Below are 18,519 nucleotides of genomic sequence, written 5' to 3'. Positions count from 1 at the left end.
GTCTTCTAATTCATTCTGGTTCCTTCCAGCTGGAAGTGAATTCTGTGTGGATAGTCACTTAGGAATGTGTTGAACTTTACTTACATTTTGATTAGCCAAATGATTTCTTCTGTTAATAGAACCTCTTCCTGGAATCCACAAATTCTCTGCCTGTTTTTCTTTCTGTGAGGTTGGATATTAGATAAGAAAGATTACCTTCTTTTTTGGACAGTCAGTAAATTGGCTTTGAAATTTTGAAGTACTGTTGGAGTCTTAGTTTTATATGTGGCTGTGGCTACAGATAGCATGCGAGAGAGCCTGTTTTAATTTAATAACCGTTATTTTGTTTTTTTGGTTCATTCTCACCTTGATTTTGGTCTTTGAAGCAGTCAGGTTATATCCATGGACCCCTGAAGGGTACTGGTTTCAGTCTGTTCTAACAGTAGGCAGTTCTTTCTTTTGGTACTCTATTAGATAGGTTACAGTTAAAGTGTATGCTTGAATTAATGTTTAAATAGAAAAAAAGGATCGGCTCATTAGGTTTTGAATAAGGTTATCCACTTGACTCAGGTGCTAATAAATCCTTTATATCTAAAATATTCAATATTGCAAAAGACAAATTTTAAACAACCATGTTTTCTATTATATGATTGACATTTTAGGCTAAATTCAGGATTTCAGTCATAACATTAATTACCAACCCTCCAAAACTTTAAAGTACCAGATTATTCAAGTGGGAAGGACAGTGATAAAATTTTCAAGGTACATAATTTACAATCATCTTTATATAAATTGCTTTGGCAACTAAAAAAAATTGAGTATGCCAAGTTCTTTTGGATTACAAGCAATGGGAGCATTGAGTTTTATCAATTTCACTATAAATCCTGTCTGATGCAAATTTTACAACATTTTCATAGGCTGTAATTCAGAAGTACAATACATAAGAACCACCCATTAGAGGGTATACAATAGAAAGGGACAACCAACTAATTTGAGAGTTATCTGCAGGGTAACGTGATTAACAAAATTTCACATTTTTGTGTTTGGTTTTTGTTAACTAGCATTTCATTTCTTACCCCTGTCATGTAAGGGTTCCCCAGAATTTTTATTCTGATTTGCTTGGATTAGCGTAAAGGCAGAGGAAATTTTTCATATCTGAAGGAGGTCAGGTTAAGTCCAAGGATATTGGAATGGTATTGGTTTATTATCTACCAGCATTATTACTTGTTAATAATGAAATTTTAAACTTAGCACCAGTTATTATCATTTAAATGAAATTTGATTGGTTTTCTGACATGAGTGACGCTTAAGGTTAGAAACTAATACAAACTGAAAAAAAAAAGTAACTAAGTATTTTCAACAAAGTAATTTATTTATTTTTCTTGAGAGACTAAATTCAGTACAATATTTGTTCTCATAACATCCAACGTGTCTTATATCAAACTTAACCACTTTCTATGCAGTGACTGTGGTGGGATGATCTATTTTATTTAACTACCCTCAATGTAATTCATTTGGGTAGTTCTAAGCATTTCAGTGATCAAAATGTTTCTCCCTACAGTTACTCCTGCATCCTCAATCAGTTTCTTCTGCACATCATCTAAAGAAAATTTATGTGGTGTGATTACACTCCTTTTTTTAATACCAGGATTTCTAAAACTAGGAAAAACACCAACATTTAAAACATTAGTGTTTCTAGTCAAGGATAGTTCAATTAAATTTCATCAGTACATTATATTATAGTTTAATTCATGCGAGAAATGTTAAAACCCAAGATCTTCTGAGTCACATAATACCAACATTCGTATTAATGAATAAATACTCGGGTTCCATACAAAGATAGTAAGTGATGAGAAACAGAAAAGGCCAAGCTTTCAAGCGCTCTTTTAAAAAAATACAGAAGCAAACTAATGAACACAACTACACAAAACATACACTAACCAATTGCAAACTAAACTAGTGAAAGATTAACCTTAAAAAAATACATTTTAGAACTTCGTGATACCCTCATAAAAGGCAGCAAACTAAGGGTATTAAAACAATAGTCATTATTTTAGTTACTGTGCATCAAGTCTAAAAGGTCCAGATACAGGAAATATTTTGGTTTTGATTCAATTAAAATATTTTAAAACTGGAAATATTTAATAATTGATAGTATAATTAAATTGTAAAGAATATACACAAATGATTTGAACAGGTTTTATATTCAGTAACTTGCATGGTTTTTACACTGGCACTTTTATCACTAATTTAGGAGAATCAGATGCATTTCCCTCCATATACTTAGGCACTAAGATTTCAAATTTATAAATAAGGTAGTATTTTAAATATTAAATTTTTACATGAATATTGGGTTCATCCTTGTTTTCCTTTGTTCCCTAGGTATTATCCAGTTTTGTAAGGAAAACACTTATATCACAATCAAAACTTGTCTTTGTTACTAGACTGTAGCCATAATTGGGTTACAGTCACTGAAGATTCATTATTTGGAATTATACTTACTAAGGCAGACCTACATGAAACTTATTTTCTAGAAGAACTTCACATTTGCATTTACCTGCACTGCAGAATGAGTTTCAGTAATATTTTAGTTGTTAGGAAATACTTAGTTTACTTAAACTTGTTATCTTTGACTACCTGGAACTCCTAGAGTAGTCAACTTTACCTTTGAGTTCTCTTTAAACTATATCTGATTCATTCCAAATAGAAGATTTTTAAATAGAAGTTAGACTTCTTTAAGGTATTAACTTTAAACCTGAAAGAAAATTTATGTACTGAAATTTTCAAGTTTGACAAGTTCATTAAAATTTTTTAGCAGGTCTTGATACATTTACTTATCAGCTTTTTATTCTTTCTGCTGGCATTTCCTTAATGTTTGTTTGCTTCACCTCTCTGGTTCATTGGATTGCTACTATTTAGGCTTTCATGGACTTTATCTTCACAGTTTACTATATCTTGTAAAACCTTCTCCGCATCTGTTTGGCCAGCTGTACTGGCTGTTTTTGGCAAGGTCATCTGCAGTGCACACCACAGGGTAGTGCGTGCTTTCCGAGTAGCTACACACATCTCTTTAATTGCTGAAGCAAGGGCAAAAACATCTGTAAATAAAAAACCCGGGGTCAGTTCATATTAGATACCATTTAAGTACCCCTTAACTCTTACAAAGCCCAGTGCTGTGCTATTAAATGATCAAACATTATTATTTTTATGAAAGAAGGATGGCTATTTGAGCTAACCAAAGTACTTGACTTACTGTTTAAAAGTGTTAATACTTGTATGACGATGACTATACTTTGGGAAGAACACAGACTGACAAGAGTTATTATAATTAAATGGATAAAATTAGCAAAATAGATCCAAGCAAAATTAGCAAAATGGAGTAAATTATGTGGGCACTATGTAACAATTTATTCTTCGTTTTTAAGAATTTATTCTTTAGTAAGTGTAAATGTTAGAAATCCAACTGTTTAACCTCAGAATCTGATTTTATTAACATTCAAATTATCTCAGTACCTTATCAAAAGAATATGCATTAGTACCTCTGTCATCTTGGCATCTAGGAACCCCTTGCCTTTGCCGATTTGAAGCATTAACAATTTCGTCCTTTCTACGTGACTGTACAATGTGAATGGACTCCAAGTGTCTATCAAGAGCTGTAGAGATATTGGCATGAAGGGGAGAGCTTCGAAGACGTTCCATTTTGCCTAGTAAAGTCACAACCTGAGGGAAACATTTTAATTTTGATGAGGCATTTAACCACATTGTCCTGTCATTAACTTAAGTATAAACAAATCTTTAATGAAGCAGAATAGAGATGAGAGCAATAATATTTATTCAAGAAATAACTGAATGCTTACTATGTCCTGACACCATGCTGGTAGAAACAAAGATGGAAAGTCAGTCTTTTGTGTCTACTTGTATATATTATTCTAAAAACTTCCAGAGCAATCAATTACTGGGAATAAGCCACAGTGAAAAAGTTAAACATTCAAATATTCCTATGTTATTAACAGTAAGTGCAAATATAAGATCCAACATTATTTCTGGCAAATAAGAGAACAGGCTGCAAATAGAGCATTATTAGGAGTCATTGTAATCTAGAGGGAAAAAAAATTGAGCTAAAAGTGAGAAGTCCTAGATTGATTAATCTTGAGCTCAGCAAGTCCTTTCTGGGCCTCCAATATTCCCCTTTTGGAAATCAGAAATAATACTGGCTAGCAGTAGTTTTAAGGAATCCATAATTCAGAAAATACTGATTTAAATTTTTGTTGAAATAACACAAAATAAATCCTACAGCTATCAAAACTGCTAAGGAAAATTGGGAAGTCTCAATCTTGTGGTTAATTAAGCTTAAAAAAGGGCACTGTATATATTAGATCAGTAAAGGGGAGTATGTTTCATAGTTGTGTATGTCAAACTTGTTTCAAATTCTAAACTTGGAAGGTGTAAAGAAAGAGAACTTTTTTACCTTTGGGAACTAAATGATTTAAAATTCACATGAACTTGGTGTTCAGTGATTGAAGAGAGTAGAAAAATACCTCTCAATTAATAAGCTAACAGCACTTGAGTGAATGCCTCTAACCTCACACTCCTATCAAGTTCCTTTGGAATAAGTCTACTTCAGTTCAAGCCCATGGAGAAAACACAAGTGTACAGGTATTAAATATTTTCCTCCCAACTGTACAACCAGCCATATTCTTGAGGGGAAAATAAGGCAACAAAAGAAACAATACCATAGAAAAAACGCCAGGGAACTACAAATTATGTAACTTTAAAATAAGATAATCATTTCCAAATGATACATGTAAAGAAAGAAATTTGCACAGGTGATTTTTAGTAAACTTTTAAAAGTTTTTTTTTCAGAATTCTATAAAACCAGCAAACTAGAAAGTAAAACATAAAGAAATCTTTTTGCCCTTTGTGTATTATTGATCTAATGATGCTAAATATAGATAAACAAAATTATTACAACTATAAACATAACCTTCTAAATTAGTGTGAAGACTAAGTAAGGCTGGGAAAAGTATATTTTTTAATATCTACAGTTAGCAATCCTTTGATTTATTGCCCAGAAATGTATTACTGAGAAAAAGGAATTTTAACTTGCACCAGTTTTAAGAAAAAAATAAAAGACTGAAGTTTTTAATAACATTTGGCTATAACCCATGTCAGTATCTGACTATATCATTAATAAAGTTCATTGTACAAATTTACAAACTTGATTAAAAATTTAGACTGAGGCTGAAAGCTAGTTCTTTTTCCACTGAAGTAGTTCATATCTGTATTTTAAAGACAGCATGGTATAAATAAGAAACTGATGTTCAATAAAGTAAGACTCTGTTGTGTTGATTTTTCTAATTCTTAAAATGGCTTTTATTCAAGCACAGAAGCAACCTGTGTCACTGCATGGTATTTCCTGGGAATCTTTATCAAATTTTATTTGGAAAATAGTTAAGTTTTTAAGAGAGGAAGGTCAGAAAAGAAAAAACTTTATTAAAGTTGCTTAGAAAATTCTGAAATTACAAAGGAGATAATAGGAATAATCATTCTTACCATAAAGATTCTTTGAAGTGATACACTGCTTTTCCCAAACAAGGCTATTTTATAAAATTATGCATACCTATATGCTTCAGTTTATTAGGATTTAATACATCATTGGATATACTTAATAGTGTGTTACCTCAAGAGTACAGGGATAAGAAAATGGAATATGGTAAGTCCCTGTTAATATACCATCTTGTATAATGCAGGCATAGCTTGCTCATGAAGCTAGAAAACAAATGTTTGTGATTAAGAAATGGGACTTACCCTATAAATAATATTCAAAATGCTTAAAAAAATTTCCTGTTGAGGATTAGCTCCATTGCTAATTTGAGTTTCTTGAAGAGGAACCACTAAACCTACTGTTTAAATGACTGAGTGGGGCTATTTTCCCTTTCCTAATGACTAATCATAGTTCTAGGACCAAACATGGTAAAGAATATATAAATGTGATTTAAAAATCCGCCAGAACTCTAACTTGCTGTAGTATTTTAAAATTTTATCAAACAATTAAAAAATCCACTATTGGATATTTTTACAGCTTACTCTGGCTTGTTCTCGAAGTTCATCCACAATTAAGCGATCAACTCTAGATGGGTTGGAGGTCAGTCTTGGAATTGGAGTATTGTTAGTACTGGACACTTTTTTCCCTGGATAATTCTTGGCAAGGGCCAATTCAGTCTGTAAAAAATTACTTTTAGATGTTAAGTTTTTAAAATATGAATCAGTCATGAATAATATTTCTCATAGGCCTAACAAGTAAACTGAAAACTACTCTTAAATAAAAATTGTTTTAGTATCAAAAGGCAACAAATTCAAACCACAATACCACAGTATTTTTCTGTCATATTTAATGCATAAAATACCTGAACATTTCAACAGGTATTTAATACTTCACAAATTCAAAGAAATAAACTTAACCCATTAAGGAAAATATCTACCTCATAGGCAAATAAACTTCAAAATAAAAAATTTTTATACCCCAAGCTTGTTTAGACTCTAAGTCACATAGTTAGTTCTTTATAGTGATGGACTTAACAAATACTACACATTACAGAAGAATTCAGCTTACACATAAAGCAAGTACTCTTTCTTAAACTACACTAAGTTAAACAAAGATATACCTAAATGGATAGTTTTGTATTACCTTTTTTCTCTCCTTTTCTAATGCTCTCCATTGTTCACAGCACTCTTCTAGACGAATATGAAGTTCACTGGCTGGTCCACTACGAGTTTTAACTGGTCTTTGAAATCCAAAAGTTGGTACAAGACCAGAAAAGGAATTATCACCATACATCATATCATTAAAATAAGGGTATAAATGGCTTAAGTCATCGTAAGAAAACAAATCATAGGAATCCAACAGTGGAACAACTGAATGGCCAAATGGGTGGGTGGGTCTTAGGGGAAACCCATTTGAACCAAGTTGTTGAAAACTCTGATTATGCCTTAAATCTCCCATCATAAAATTATTAGAAAAGCATGACGTCTGTGTGCGATTCACACGGCTGTTAATATTGTCTCCACTTCCCTGTCTATGGCTATTAAAATGACCCTGTGACTCCAACAGGTCTTGATAAGTATTTTGAGATAAGCCATCTAAATGCTTTGGACCTTCCTCAGGATCATAATGTCCACTCTGGGGCTTAGCTTGAAAATTATGTTTGTTTACATTTTCAATGATCCCATACTGCTGAGCTGAAGAGTTATCACAAAATCCATTTGGCTGCTTTATTTTTTTATCGGTAACAGATTCAAAGAGATTTTCTTCTCCAGTCTTTGTCAGTCCTTCCATGTGATTGACAGATTGAATTCTTTCTGCACCATTGTAACCAAAATCAAAACTAGAAAATGCTGAAGAGTTTTCTTGGCAATACTTCTGAAATAAATTGCTATTTGGGGTTAAATTTGTAGATGATAGTTGGGGGTAATCTGAAGAACGGTTAGAACCCTTTGAAGCTGCACTTAAATGACTACTTAATTTCATCAAGTTACCTTGATTTCGATAAGGAATAGGAATGTTATTTTTTGTTTGGACATTCATCCATGTTGTTCTATTTAAGTTGATACCTCCTGAAGATGTTGCTGAGTTTGCTAGTAAATTCACTGATTTAAAATACTCAGAATTTGGAGGGTCAGATTTAGCAAGCTGTTGCTTTTCTGTGGCATTAGCAAAATCATTAGCTGCACAAGCTGTGTGAGGTTTTAGTCCATATTCTGATTTTAAGCCAAAATCAGCAGTAAATGCTGCCTCCTTTGCAAACTGTTTTTCTGTCAGATGTGGTGTAGTTTTTGGAAATGTGAAATTCTGCTGGTCAGGTATTGTCTCCTCCAATTTTTTCTGGTTTGCTGGTTTAATCTGAAATAACTTTGTGTAGGTGTCTACTTCTACAGTTGGTGTTTCAGGTGTGCCACTGGCTAATTTTTTACTATCTTGGACACTAAAATTCAAACACTTATTCAGCTTAGCCTTATTAGGATGAGCATATTCTGGGTATCTACAATAATCTGCATTTTCATTGTATCTATTACATTGGGAAAGAAACATCTCTGCCCTCTTTTGCTGTAATGGAGCTTCAAGACCTTTAGCACATATTTTCTCTCTTCCGTAAGAGTACGTATCAATTCCTGACTCTTTCATGATGTCAGACAGACCAGTTTGTGGTGTAAAACAGTTTTTGATAAATGGATATTCTTGAAATGTTGTCTTAGCTGTATCATTTGTCTGAATATTATAACAGTTAGAATGATCACTTCGTGAGGGGTACATCCATTGTTCTTCAAGGTCTAAACCAGTAAATCCATGATAAAGTTCATCTATTTTTTGTTGCGGTATGAGATTACTATTATGCAGATACTGCTTTTCCACTGCTGACACAGATTCACCGCTATAAAAAGCTTGCTGAGAGATGGCTATATCTATTGGCCTTTTGGTTTCTGTTAAGAGGTCATGGTGATCTGCAAATCTGCTTGTGTTCACTGGCCAAATTGACTTTAAATTGGAGAAGCAGGTCCTAGAACAAGTAAATATATTTAATTACAACTTAGGTTTTAAAAGTCTTTACTCCTTTAGTGGAGAAAGGTTTTCAAAAACATTTTTATTGACCCACCTTACCATTCTCTAATCCTTTCCAACTCTGCCTTATAAGCTACCATTACATCTAAATAATATCACTTGAAATGTGCTATCTGCTACACAAATATGCATTTTAATCTTAATATGTCTTTACTATACTTTTCCAAGAGACATTAACTATGGCCTGAGGCTGGTGACTATATGGTCTTACGTGAATTGCTTATATATAGTAAGTAGAAACCAAAATAAGTTTTTCCTTTAATTATTATATAATACAAAAGTGTTGTTGACCACAATCCCTTTTTACAGAAAAAAAAAGTGCTTTGCTGAAATTATCATTGAAATTAAAAATTACAATTAGTTAGATGAGTGCTACATATTTCCCTATGTATGAAATAGGATATTTGGGTAACATGGCTTCCACACCCCCCAAAAAAAAGCATATTTTTAAAATGTTTACTATATGAATAAAATCCATACATATTTCTGCACAACAATAATAAGTTTTATTTTTGGAGGTATAAGTATAAAATTCTTCGGAATTTATACTCTTTAAGCCAAATTTCAACTCATGAACTCAAAGGAAATAGCTCTGAATTATGCAAGACCAAATCAAAGTTCTTAACAGCAAATTAAACTGTCAGTTGTATGGCAAGTACCTCAGCAAAATCAAGGCTTCTAGAAACAAATACCTGAATTAAGATGTCTACTGTCAGATGATCCTCTATTAAGTAAAAATAAAAGTTAATAAATAGGGTAATCCAGTATATGGGAATTTAAAAGTTTATTACACATTATATAACTCATATAATATACTAACCCCTCAGCAAAATATGGCTGTGATTTATCTTGTTCTTCCAAAATGTTAGACACAAGTCCATATAAGTCTGTTTCACTACCATAGTCATTTCTTTCTGTTTGAATCCTAAAGATAAATGAATATCACATGTAAATTCTTTTTCTCATATTAAAATACAATATATTGATTTCTGTTTCCAGACTTATTCTACCCTTATTTTTCTATAAAATATTTGGATTGAAACTATGCCATCATTTCAAATAAAGAGGGAATGAGAACTCAAGAATATTTTCCACTTTAGCATAGTGTTTATGCTACATAAGTATTTCCTCCTTCATTCCAAATCCTGTGACCAAGATATAAATCTCTGATCTATGATGTTGTACACAAGGTTGGTACCATGGCTGCTCCTGAAAGCATGTCGAGTCCTATTATACATCATTCCATCAACATTTGTACAGTTTTTCATTTGCAGTTTGAAAACCATATAAACCTGCTGCTCTATTTTTGTGACTCTTTATACTAAATGTTGGATTAAAAAGTGAAATGTGATATGGTTATCCTAGATACCACAGCAACACTGCAGTTGTCCCATAAATTTAAAAGATTTGGGGGCTATCCCTTAATCTGCCAAAGAAGTGACTGATGCTCCATGTATCTGAAATCCTACTTGGTGACTAACACTATCTAAATAATAAAAAATGTAAAAACCACAAGGAGATGGAAAATTGGTGCCTTTTTACCTCTTTTGGATTTGGGGCAATTTGTTCCTAGAAGTAATATATTATTTTAAATTGTAACTTCTTGTTTTTTTCATATTTTATTTCTAATATTTCACAGTATCAGGACATTTTAGAAATAAAAATATCTTATATTTGTATAACACTCAAACATTTCATTGATCTTCATAAAATAGGAAGGGCAGGTATTAGTAATCATTAAGCTATTGAGTAAATGATCACTTGAGACATTAAGAAACTTGAATTTTTCAAAGGTATATGATTTACCAAGCTTTGCTATACACTTGCTGAACAAATGATCTGCCTACAAGTCTAATGCATTTTCCACTACATCTTATTTCATAAAGATTCAATAGAAAGCTTTTTTGTATAATAATGCATTAGTATATGTCTAGAAAAATATTCAATGAAATATATATCAAACTGTTAACAGTTGTTACTGAGAAGTGGGAAGGCAGAGTTAAGGTGAACTGCTTTCCTTTATATATTTCTGTAAAGTCTGAAGTTTTTCAATGAACATGTATCAACTTAAAAAATTATTTTTTCTAAAAATATATAGTCTTTCTAATAAAATCACTATTTTAGAGAACTTACCAAAATTTTTACATTTTTAACAATTTTTTAATTAATAAGATTTTAAAAATAATTATTTCCTGGTTAAACTAAAGATGTATCAGCCTTTTATCAACTGCTCCCTTGTTATAATTAACATAAATATAGTGTCACTCTGTTAAGTTTTTTTTTTTCTTTGCAATGACCTCCTGTAACATTCTATACTTCTTCCTTTAAACCTCACTATACTTGCAGTGCCTGGCAGGTAAGTAATCATCATCATCAGTCATCATCATCAGTCATCATCATCATCATCATCGCTATTATAAGTATAAAGGCAGGAATAATGTTTGCCATGTTAATTCTAATATCCCCAGTAGGAGAGAATCTGGCATAGAGTAGGCCCTTATTATTAGTGGATCTGAATAGAAAAATAATTTAAACTATTTATGTTTGATAAAATCCTGTTTGTTGTGTACTTCTAAAGGAAAAAGTTACTGAAAATTTAGAATTGGATTAAAAAAATAAACGGAAAAACTGTAACTCATTTATATAAGTTATCTTTAGAAAGAACTTAAGATTTAATCACTAAGGGTTGCCTCTAATGAATGAAAAAAAGTAATTAGAAAAAAATTATAGAAACATAACTGCTTAGTTTACAGCTTCTTAAAAGTTTGACAGACATAAAATCATAACGTCATAACATTAAAATGCTGATATGGGAAACAAAGAGTTACTATAACTGGGTTCCCATGTAATCAAACTTAAAAAACAATTTAGCCTGAGAAATCTAATTTATTAATTTACCTGTTCTTTACATTGATCTGAGAATTAGAGGGTTGCTTAATATCATCTCCATAAGTAGACCATGGTGCATAGAAAAGTGAAGAATCTACAGAACTTGCATATTCTGTTGATGAAGAAAGTGGAGCATAGGTCTGCCTTAGGTCAACATTGTCTTCATTCTGAAATTTAAAGACATGATGGTATATGAGACACATCAAAACTATATTACAGAATATTAGCAAGATAATAGGAAATTTGAAGAACTAACACATGTATGAAAATTGGGAGACAAATCCAGACTTAGCCGTTAAACTTGCTTTACAGTAGGGGTTGGAAAATTTTTTCTGCAAAGGGCCAGATAATAAATATTTTAGGTTTTGCTATGCTAAGATCTCTGTTGAAAATCCTCATCTTAGCTCTCCTAGCACCAAAGCAACTCTAGACAATATGCAAATGGCATGTCTATTTCAATAAAATTTTGTTTACAAAAACACGCAGATTCAGTTCCTATCCAGTACTGTTGCTTATTCCTGGTATAAACACCTACAATTATTGCAGTTTAAATTTTTTGAACAGATAAGCATTATGTGGACTGTAGCAGTATTATTTTTCATAAATATCTACAAAATTCAGTCTTAATGCCCCTAATCTGTGAAAAAAAAAGTGAATGTACATTTACACAGAATTTTCTTTTTTTTAAATTTATTATTTTTTTTTTTTTGTGCAGTGGGGAGGTAATTAGATTTACTTATTTATTTATTTTTTTGATGGAGGTATTTGGGATTGAACCCAGAGCCTTGTGCATGCTAAGCATGTGCTCTACCACTGAACTATTATCCTCCCCCCTATACAGAATTTTCAAAGAAATCCCACATACGTTTATTGTGTCAACTTTATGACATGAATATTCTCTCTTTTTTAAAAATGAAGAAACAAAAAAATAAAAATGAGGAAACAGAGGCTACAGGTTACTGAGCTAAGAGGAGACAAAACTAAAACCCAAACTCAAGGCCTTCGTACTCCTACTCTAGGGCTTTTTAAATCAATATCTTTATGTGTAACTGAAAAATTGTGCTCTACACTGGAAATTGACACAACATTGTAAACTGACTATAACTCAATAAAAAAATGTTTTTAAAAAAATTTAAAAAAGAAAAAGAAATCTTGGCTCTTTGGAAAAAAAAATAAAACAATATCTTTAATTTTCAGCCTAGTTTCTATTTCCAAGAGAAAAATGTAAGAATGAGACAATACTAAAATATTATGATAGCTTCAGAAATTTTAAAGATAAAATTAGAATGAAAAACAAGCCCATTTTTCTTTTTCTTACTACTACTATAATGAATTTTGAGTAAATAAGGTAAAAAGTTTGAGTTTTAAGATTTTTAATGAATTATTTAAAATTCTGCCTCCTTCCAAAAGGAATTGTGGTGCAGTGAAAATACTGCAACTCAAATTTTAAATACTTAAAATAGCAAAATGAATTTTAACAAACAAATAAAAAAGATTTAAACTAATTTAGATGCATTTTATTCTAGAAAATGTTTCTTTAAAGAAGTCTGAAAGTATAGATTCATAATTTTTAACTCTCCAAATAAGGAACTACTAAAACCAGAAATGTAGTAACTATAAATATCCAGACACAGACACAGAATAAATGGTATTTTCTTATAAATACATAAGATATATAATCCTGGCTAAAAAAGATTTTCTAACCACTTTTATTCTGTAATCAAAATTTATGTATAAAGAGAGAGAAAATGATTAGATCAAATCATTCTGAAATTTTTGTTCTTCATAGACATAATTGAAAACATTTTGAATATTCATTGAGTTTATACTATACCAATAAAATATGAAAATTAATACCTTCCAATCACCCAACTTCAAGAATCTCAAATATTTTCCAGCCACTTCTTTACATTCTGGTTATGATTACTATTTGAAACGTATACATTATAATATTCTTATCTATGGCTTATATTATGGTAACTATTCTGAAGCTGGGGAAACTGAGGCACAAAAGGGATTTTGCTTAGAGTGCCACTAAAAACTATTCTTTCAGAATTTATAAGATTTGAGTATTAAAAAAATTAAATCCTTTTGATTTAAAAATTAAATCAAAAGATTGATTTAAATTTCATATTCTAAAATAAAACAAGCAACTAAAGTAATGTGCTGGACTCAAATATAATTATACTTTAAATATCTGTATCCTTTTCAGTTAAAACATTTCTGGAGATTAAAATGCAAATACTTAGGTTTCGCATATTAACTAATCTAGATAACTGCAAAGTGTATCACTTATATCCTTGATATACTTAAAATAATCAACTGAAATTAAATCTAGGTAAACTGTAGTAGCCATGTAAACGTTACAGAGAGCTGTGAAATGCTGGTCTTGCCATTGAAAAGACCTGGGTTCCACCTGGGCTTTGTCACTTAGGGCACAAATCAAACTCTCTGAGCCTCAGTTTCTCCATCTGTACAGCGGGCATAATACTATACAAGACTGAAGTATGAATTAAATAAAATTATTTCAAAATATTATTCAAAGTATAACAATATCAACATTAATGTCCTGGTTAAATAATTTAAAATGAAAATGATTAACATTACCCTAAGCTTAACTGAACACGATTAACAAAACAATGTTTTAGGTGAGGTAAAAGATAGCATGTAATCTCAGACATTGTTTAAAGCCAGAGAATAAAGGAGTAAAGAAAAATTTCATCTTTAAATTATCAAAAGTTTGTTTGTACCGACTTGCAATAAATGCCTGAAGGAAAAAGTATTTTATGGCCTTACTAAATAAATATGTATTTTCTTACATTTCGGGCATCATGTCACGCTGAGGGTAAGACGAAAACAAGAATTAATGAAAAATCTTATTCCCTGTTTTCGAAGCGAGTATGTATTCTGAAAACTCTGTGTTTAAAATAAGGCATATTGTTTTCTGGTGTCTGGTCCTAAACGTGGAGCAATTCAAAAACCTATGTGAATCGGCTCAGGGTTGGGGGCGCTGGATTTGATGGAGAATAAATCCTCTAACAGAGGCAGAGCTGAGTAACGGACCTGCGATTTGTAGCAATCATAGAAGGAAGGGGAGCCAGTCAGCATCACGCTGTTGAAGACATCTGTTAACCGACTGCTGGCGTCGGCACTGAGGTTCCAGCAGCGATTCGCACCTCCACGGAACGCGACTTTCGGCTGCACCAAACGGGAATAGGAAACGGGAGACAGCCATCAAGCAGGGCAGCGCCGGGACCGAAACGGCTGATGACGGTTCCACCGCGCCTTTGCGCCCACCTTCACCCGGAATATGTTCCGAGGACACTCATTTGGGGGCCCCGCGCTTCCGCCCCCAGGGTTCCCTCTCTGCCTTCTAGCCCTATACCCCGGGCGCCGCCCTCGCCCGCCCGACGGGGCGGCCCGGCTCGGCCGCCCGTCCTGTCAGCCCGCGCCGCGATCCCCAGCCCCAGCCTGACCGGCTGCCGCGCCTCCCGACCGTCCCTGCAGCGCGGCCGGGGCATCCCGTCGGGGCTCCTCGCCGGCGACCCGGCCTCTCCCGCCCGGCCCCGGCAGTCTCAGAGGTCCGCGTCTGACGATGGGCCGGCTCCTCAGCCTCTCCTCACCGTCGCCGTCCTCCAAGCCCGGCCGCCACCCGGACCTCGACCGTCCCCGCCGGTTACCTCAAGTCCCTCCCTCAGGCCTGTGGGGTGAGGGGGCGGGCGGGTGTCTCCGCCGCTCACCTCCATGGGGCACCCCCAGCCCCTCTTGGACTAGGCACAGCTCCTGGGGTACGGGGGTGAGGGGGGGCGTCGAGGCCCGGCTCCCTCAGCCCGCACCCCGCCGCTGCCGCCGCTGCAGCTGCCGCCCCGGGCGCTGCCTGGAGCCGGTCTGTGGGTGCGGGGGCCGAGCCAGGAGGGAAGGGCGGGGGGAGAGGCCGTTACATTGCGTACCCGGGGCTCGCGACCCGGCACGCGACCTGGCGCCGGCCCGCCCCCTCTGGGGAGGCCCACCCCCCGCTTCGCACCCCCTCATTGGCCCCCTGCCCAGCCAATGGGCAGCCGCCTCCGGGGCCTGTTACCCCCAGAGACAAGGCCAAGAAGGGGCGGTTAGCCGACCTCGCTCTCCCAGAGCCTCTGAGCTTTTCCCGCTCAAAGTAAACGTGTTCGGGATTGGCCTGGCCAGGCAAGCGCCCGCCCGATGATTGGCTAAAAGGGCAGCCGAGGGGTGGGGCGTGCAAGGAGGAGTAGGAGAGCGCGGGCCTACCCCGTGGGAGAAGTGATGGAGGTGGTCGGAAGATTTGAGAAGTCGCTCAGCAACCCGCCAATAATCCTGAACCTATCCGCTGCGCAGCTTGTGCCAGCATTTCAGTTTTGCCCCTGGGTCTTCCTCTAACTCCCAGAATCCTTTGGCGCCGCCCAGAGAGTAATAGACTTTGGCCCGTTTACGGAGGGTGAGGAACCACTTATGGAGTTGGGTGCTGTCGTGAGAGCCCCTTCCGAGGGGGAAGAGAGCCGTCCTCTGTCCTAGGCCCCAGGCTTCTGTAGGGGTGGACGCATTTTGGTGCTAAGGAACTCCTGAACAAAATTCACTCTGACCTATACCGGACAGGCCGTTGGCTTTGGCAGTCCTATTTGAGGATGTGATATCTCATGTTTTTGTCCCCAAACAATGCTAAAAAATTTTGTGTGTATTGAAATATTGAGGATGATAAAAAAAACAACAACAACATAGTAGCCACCTTTAGAGTGTTTATGTTTAAAATTAAAACCTGAGAAGCACTTGGTGAAGTGGAAGATGCTCTTTTAACTCAGGCACAAATGGGAATAGGATAAGGGGACACATTTTATTGGTCCTTATTGTCCTGATAGCTATTTCAGATCGCTACTCAGCTCTAAGTTAAGAAAGCTGATCAGGTGAAGTGGCTGTACCAATTACATATCTTTCCCTACTTCACCCTTGGAGTTGCTGACAAGGAGCTAATTTCCCCCTTGCATTAAGAGTATGTCTTTTCTCTCTCTTTTCCTGTAGTACCTTGAAAAACTATGAATGCTCTTATGTATCTTTTTATTGTAATAAGATATGCATAAGATTTACCATTTTAACCATTTCCCAGCATATAATTCAGTGGCATTAAGTACATTCACAATGTTGTGCAATCATTACCACAATCCATTTCCAGAAATTTTTCATTATCCCAAACCGAAACTCTATGCCCAATAAAAGTAACTCCCATTTCTCCTTCCCTCCACTCCCTGGGAACCTCTATTCTACTTTCTGTCATTATAAATTTGCCTATTCTAGGTTCCTCACAAAAGTGGAATCATACAATATTTGTCCTTTTGTGACTCTTATTTCATTAGCATAATGTCAAGTTTCATCCAAGTTGTTGTACATGTCAGAATGTCATTCCTTTTATGGCTGAATAATATTCCACTGTATGTATACCACATTTTGTTTATCCATTCATCAACTGATAAACACTTGGATTGTTTTCACCTTTTCATTATTATGAATAATGCTGTTATGAACATTAGTGTACAAATATCTGTTTGATTCTTTTTTTCAATTATTTTGGATAGGTGTATATCTAAGAGTGGGAATTGCTGGGTCATATGGTAATTCTGTTTAACATGGTGAGTGAGGAACACCAAACTTTTCCACAGCAGTGGCACCATTTTACATTCCCACAGCAATGTGCCAGGTTTCCAGTTTCTCCACATCCTTACCAACACTTGTTTTCCTTTTTTATTCCCCCCAATAATAACCATTCTGGCATGGTATCTCATTGTGGTTTTGATTTGCATTTCCCTAATGACTAATGATGTTAAGCTTCTTTTCATGTGCTAGGTGATCACTTATATATGTTCTTTGGAGAAATATTTATTTAAGTTCTTTGCTCATTTTTTGAGATTGTACTGCCTTGTTCAGTATTGGTATGGTTTGTTTTGAAAATGAAGGTTATAGGAAAATTTAACACTCCATTGAATATGTTAAAAAGGGAACATTTTGGTTATGGAGCAGAACAAGTATTTAGTGTATAGTCAGTTCTTTCTTTCAGCTCTTGTATTTCCTTTTTGGAAGATCTCATTCTGAACCAGTATGTTGAGAGGTAGATGGGTTTGGTTTTACAATCTTACCTAAAGATATATACAAACCTCAGATTTAAGTGAGAAGGAGTTAGAAATGCTCAAATAATTGTTTTATGTCTCCGCTGCCTTTGTCTGAATTTAAAGTTTTTTTAAGAGGGGAATGGTGACCTTTCTCCATTTATTGAATGTTCCTATATAGGAGCAACCATGAAGATTTTTACATAAGATCACATTTCAGTAAGTTTGATCTAAGTCAGAATAATGGTACCCTCAAATAACAAACTCATTTTTTTTCTTCCTATTTTTGGGATATTTAAGTGAATGTGATTTATGTTGAGATATTTTAAAAGATATTTAAGAACATTATTTTAAATATCCTAAAGATATCCTAAAGATATTTAAAAACTGGGAACAATTTATGCCTATTCCACCCTGAAAACTTGGTGCAGAATGCAGACTTTCTCCTCCAAAATATATTTAAAGGTTAACTTTTTTTTTTCCCACCTCTGGAAGACAATGTAAAATGTGGTACTCTTTAGTTACATTAATGAAGCCCTTTTAATACTTTTACAGATACTTAAATATTCTGTTTTATAACAAAAATAAATGACTGATTTCATTTTTAAAAAGTCAGCCTGCCCCCTAGAAACGTTTTGATTAATAAAATAGAATTTCATTATTCTCCCAGGTAAAACTCTTGAGTTCAAATCAAGCTTATTTGCACTTATTTGTGAAAGTTAGGGGTGTATTAGGGGCCCAATCTCAATGCCAAAGAGAGAACTCTGAATTAATTCTCTATAGAAAGCAGTCATATAATTTTAAGTCGGTATATAATTAAATCACTGCAGGATTACTCACATTGTAGTCAATGACTTTTCCAGTTACTCAATGGCCTAGTACTCAAAGGGGCTGCAAATTTGCTGTGATTCAAACCATGCAATTCTT

At 34.7% G+C, this 18,519-nt stretch overlaps 1 protein-coding gene across 1 annotated transcript; it reads right to left on the bottom strand.

Moving 5' to 3' along the window:
- Window positions 1–2,772: 2,772 nt before the first annotated feature.
- Window positions 2,773–15,006, bottom strand: MEIOC (meiosis specific with coiled-coil domain). The gene is made up of 8 exons (XM_064494787.1): window positions 14,830–15,006; window positions 14,549–14,683; window positions 14,305–14,324; window positions 9,417–9,539; window positions 6,668–8,534; window positions 6,067–6,201; window positions 3,519–3,699; window positions 2,773–3,077 (listed from the first exon to the last, which is right to left on the bottom strand). Exons 1-8 carry the CDS (start codon window positions 15,004–15,006, stop codon window positions 2,848–2,850), a joined length of 2,868 nt encoding a protein of 955 aa, XP_064350857.1. The 3' UTR covers window positions 2,773–2,847.
- Window positions 15,007–18,519: the final 3,513 nt, after the last annotated feature.

The sequence above is a fragment of the Camelus dromedarius genome, chromosome 16, assembly GCF_036321535.1.
Source record: "Camelus dromedarius isolate mCamDro1 chromosome 16, mCamDro1.pat, whole genome shotgun sequence".
Lineage (NCBI taxonomy): Eukaryota > Metazoa > Chordata > Mammalia > Artiodactyla > Camelidae > Camelus > Camelus dromedarius.
Note: the sequence above shows the minus strand (reverse complement) of the source record. Positions and strands in the feature narration are given on the sequence as shown.

Excerpts from the sequence above, each read along its gene's own strand:
- MEIOC (XM_064494787.1), bottom strand. The coding sequence starts at position 15,006 with ATGCCCCGGCCGCGCTGCAGGGACGGTCGGGAGGCGCGGCAGCCGGTC. Across the intron at positions 14,684-14,829 it reads AGGGAACCCTGGGGGCGGAA|CCGAAAGTCGCGTTCCGTGG; the intron begins GCGCGGGGCCCC and ends CGTTTGGTGCAG. Across the intron at positions 3,078-3,518 it reads TAGATGCCAAGATGACAGAG|ATGTTTTTGCCCTTGCTTCA; the intron begins GTACTAATGCAT and ends TTTTATTTACAG.